The sequence below is a fragment of the Chaetura pelagica genome, unplaced genomic scaffold (genome assembly GCF_000747805.2).
Source record: "Chaetura pelagica isolate M959 unplaced genomic scaffold, ChaPel_1.0 scaffold364, whole genome shotgun sequence".
Taxonomy (NCBI): domain Eukaryota; kingdom Metazoa; phylum Chordata; class Aves; order Apodiformes; family Apodidae; genus Chaetura; species Chaetura pelagica.
In genome coordinates, this window is record NW_009953089.1 from 48,562 (window position 1) to 51,688 (window position 3,127).

Sequence of the window (3,127 nt, forward strand, 5' to 3'; positions counted from 1 at the left end):
AGCCACAGTGAGGACCCCCTGAAGAGGAGCCCTGCCCGTGACCCAGGACAGGGCGTGACCACACCAGCGTGTCTCAGCTGCAGCGGGAAGGTGCCCGCAGGTCCCAAAACCATTACTTTCACCTTCATCCCCACTTGGCCAAGCCCAGGAAAGGCACTTTCCACCTCCCAGCACCAGCAAAGCCGAGTGCAAGCAGGAAACTCGCAACAGAAATAAGCCAGAAGGGTTTGCTTTAAAAACAGGCAGGAGGGACACGGCGCTGCTGGCTCTGCCCGGGAGGACACGGCTGTGCTGCCGGTAGCACGGCGCTGAGCCCAGCACCTGCTGCACACCAGCCACCCGTGCGGGAGCAGGAAGGGAGGTGTGAACACTGCGTGGCTGCCTGCACTGCCCCTGCCTCGGCAGGCATTTCCTCCAGGGATCCCAGCACGGGAGGCTTGTGCTCAGGCACGGAGGCTCCTGGTAGGACTGAGTGGGCACATCAAGCATTGGAGAGAGGGACAGCTCGAAGCAGGAGCACTTTGCCTGCACACAGCAGGAAGCAAGGGGTGTCCCAGTCTGGAGCCCCTCGGCCTGTGAGGCAGCATCACTGTCCATCCCACTGCTGGCTCGGGGCGTCCTGCTCCCAGCTGGCCAGGTAGCGGTCGTAGTTCTCCTCGCACCTCCTCAAGCAGCGCAGGAAATAGTCCTCATCGGCGATGGCCTCCAGCAGGTCGGTCTGCACCAGGCAAACGTCGTACAGCTCTGAGGTGGGGGCGCGCCGGGGGCTGCGGCTGCCGCGCTCCGAAAACACCTGCGGGCAGAGAGCAGCGGGAGCAGCCGCCCTCGGGCCGGCAGCGCCGCACGCACCCGCAGCGCCCCGCCCTCCTCCTCGGCCAGGCCACTGGTGGGTGGCAGAGGGCAGGGGCTCCTGTCTCCTCTCTGGTGGTAGAAGATGAAGTTTCTCCAGATTTCTTTGCCCTCCCACGAGGCCCCTTTGGCTCTGAACCAGATCATCACACACATGGCTGGGGCTCCCCTAAGGAACAGGCCACACCAGGCAGCTGGAAGGAAATGGCTCTGCAGAGGGGCCAACCCCAGGGAAGCCTCTGCCAAGAGGTTTTCCTTGGGCTGCCACAGCCTGTCACACAGGGGGGAACAAGGACTGCACCTTCTGATCTTAACCATGGCCCTGCCTAAGCCCACCTGGCAACCTGTTTCCTTCCCAGCACTTCTCTATCACTGTCAATGACACAGGGACAGCCCTGCAGAGCTGGTGGCCTGAGAGAAGGGGAATTGGGCATCCAAGCTACCAATCCTGCCTGCAGGACAGCAAAGTTCTGGCAGCCCTACCGAGCCCTACCGGCAAGATGCTGACCTACCACCTCCTTAACCTGAGGTGGTGTGGGGGGAGCCCTGGGAGGACAAGCCCAGCAGCCCGACTGACCAGCTGTGCCGGCTAGAGATGGTGAAAGGATGAGCTCCTCGATGAGGAGACTGCCCCAGGCTGCCAGGCAGAGCCACGCTCCGGCGGCTGCGGACACGTCGGCAGCAGCTGCTGCAGCAGGGGCCTTGGGCTCTGCCTGCAGAGCCACTCGCATTAATGCGCTGGAACCAGGCACAGCACAGACCAAAGCCTGTTCCTGACAGATCTGCTCTGGGCAGCAGCAAGTCCTGCCACCAGCTACGAGCCAAGAGAGCTCATTTGGAAGCAAATATCCACCAGGCATCTCGCCACTCCCAGCCTGCTCAGCAGACGTTGCAAACCATTCACCAGCTGCCACAGGTTTTCCCATGCTGCAGTGCCTCCTCCCAGATGGAAACGGGCTGGGGTTCAGGCTAACCTGCAGAGCTGCAGCTCTTGTTTGAGCACCAACAGTTGTCCAGCTGCCAGGAACATTTCTGTCTCCATAAATGTTCCTTTTTCTTTGGCTTTCAGCCACCTACCTGCGGATGAACAATAGTGTCTGCATCGTCCAGCCGGATGTTGTCATCAATGAAGATGTGGTGAACATTTGGATCATGGGGGTCAATCCACAGGGGTTTCCCACCCCGGGAACAGAACTGATTTCTGGCCCACCTGAAACAGCCAGAGGGACAAAGAGCAGTCAGAGGAGGGAGGGCACAATAGCTGGTAAGGGCAAGCCAGGCTGCACCGTGGGCAGCCCTGTGAGCTGGCGAAGTGGGATGGATACTGTCCCATCCCTCTGCCTGCTGCTGCCTCTCATGAAAGGGAAGCATTCTGCAACAAGGTGAGAAATCACGGGGTGTTTGGTGAAAAGCAGGAGGTACATCAGGGAATGGAAACCTGAGGAAAGATGCAAAAGCCCCATCAGGCTGCCCATAGGCAAAATGCAGAGGACATAAGTAACAAAGCCCTCAGAACTAGGAGTTATCCCAGACCAGAAGAAGCTCAGAGAACTACAGGAGAGAAAATGCCCAATCCACTTCCTCAGTGCCCTGCTTCTCACCAGTCAAAGTGGTCTTGGAAGCCTCCAATTCCCTCAGAGGAGCTGAAGTAGTCATAAAGCTTTCTTGCACCTTCCCGGGTGCTCAGCCTCTCTGCTCCCCGCGTCAGCACCACCTCCCGCTTGCTGCAGCGGATCTGGCCAGGGGTGAGGTCCACAGGGAGCTGCAGGACAGCAGAAAGCAAGAGAGAAAAGGTTCCCAAAGCAGACAGGTGCTTTTGTCCATTGGCAGAGGCAACAGGCAGCAGGGTGGAGACTCACACCACTATGTGGGAGGATAGTGCTGGAGTGAAGACAAGAAGAAGTGTGGAACCCCCCCCGCTCCCAATGATCACCCCCTCCCTTGGGATGGGAAGGAATGGCCTCCTGGCTGCACACTGCCTCCATTTCAAACCCTCTTCCCTGTCAATGCTCCAAGGAGCAACTGAAGCAGCTTCTGAAGCTCATTCCCAGGTCCCTGCCAGGGGAGAGCACGGCTGCCATCGACTCCAAGCCAGCAAGCCCTGTTCTGCTGCAGCAGCCTGTTTCCAGGAGAAGGGATGTTCTTCCAACCCAGGACACCCTGAGAGGAGACCTTTCCCATGCAGGACCCGCACGCACACCTGCTGTCCCCTGGCTAACAGCTTCTCCCTGTGAAGCTGCCTGTGTTTCCCCTCATAGAAGCGGGATGGCAAGGCATC

General features: G+C 59.3%; 1 protein-coding gene across 1 annotated transcript in view; it reads right to left on the reverse strand.

Moving 5' to 3' along the window:
- Nucleotides 1-3,030, reverse strand: part of KLHDC8B (kelch domain containing 8B) — a 16,593-nt gene extending 13,563 nt beyond the window's left edge. The window contains exons 1-4 of the mRNA XM_009997021.1: nt 3,022-3,030; nt 2,451-2,611; nt 1,927-2,059; nt 894-1,018 (exon numbers count right to left, since the gene is read on the reverse strand). Coding sequence (XP_009995323.1) covers nt 894-1,018; nt 1,927-2,059; nt 2,451-2,611; nt 3,022-3,030 — 428 coding nt within the window. The remainder of the gene's footprint in view (nt 1-893; nt 1,019-1,926; nt 2,060-2,450; nt 2,612-3,021) is intronic.
- Between the last annotated feature and the right edge of the window lie 97 nt (nt 3,031-3,127).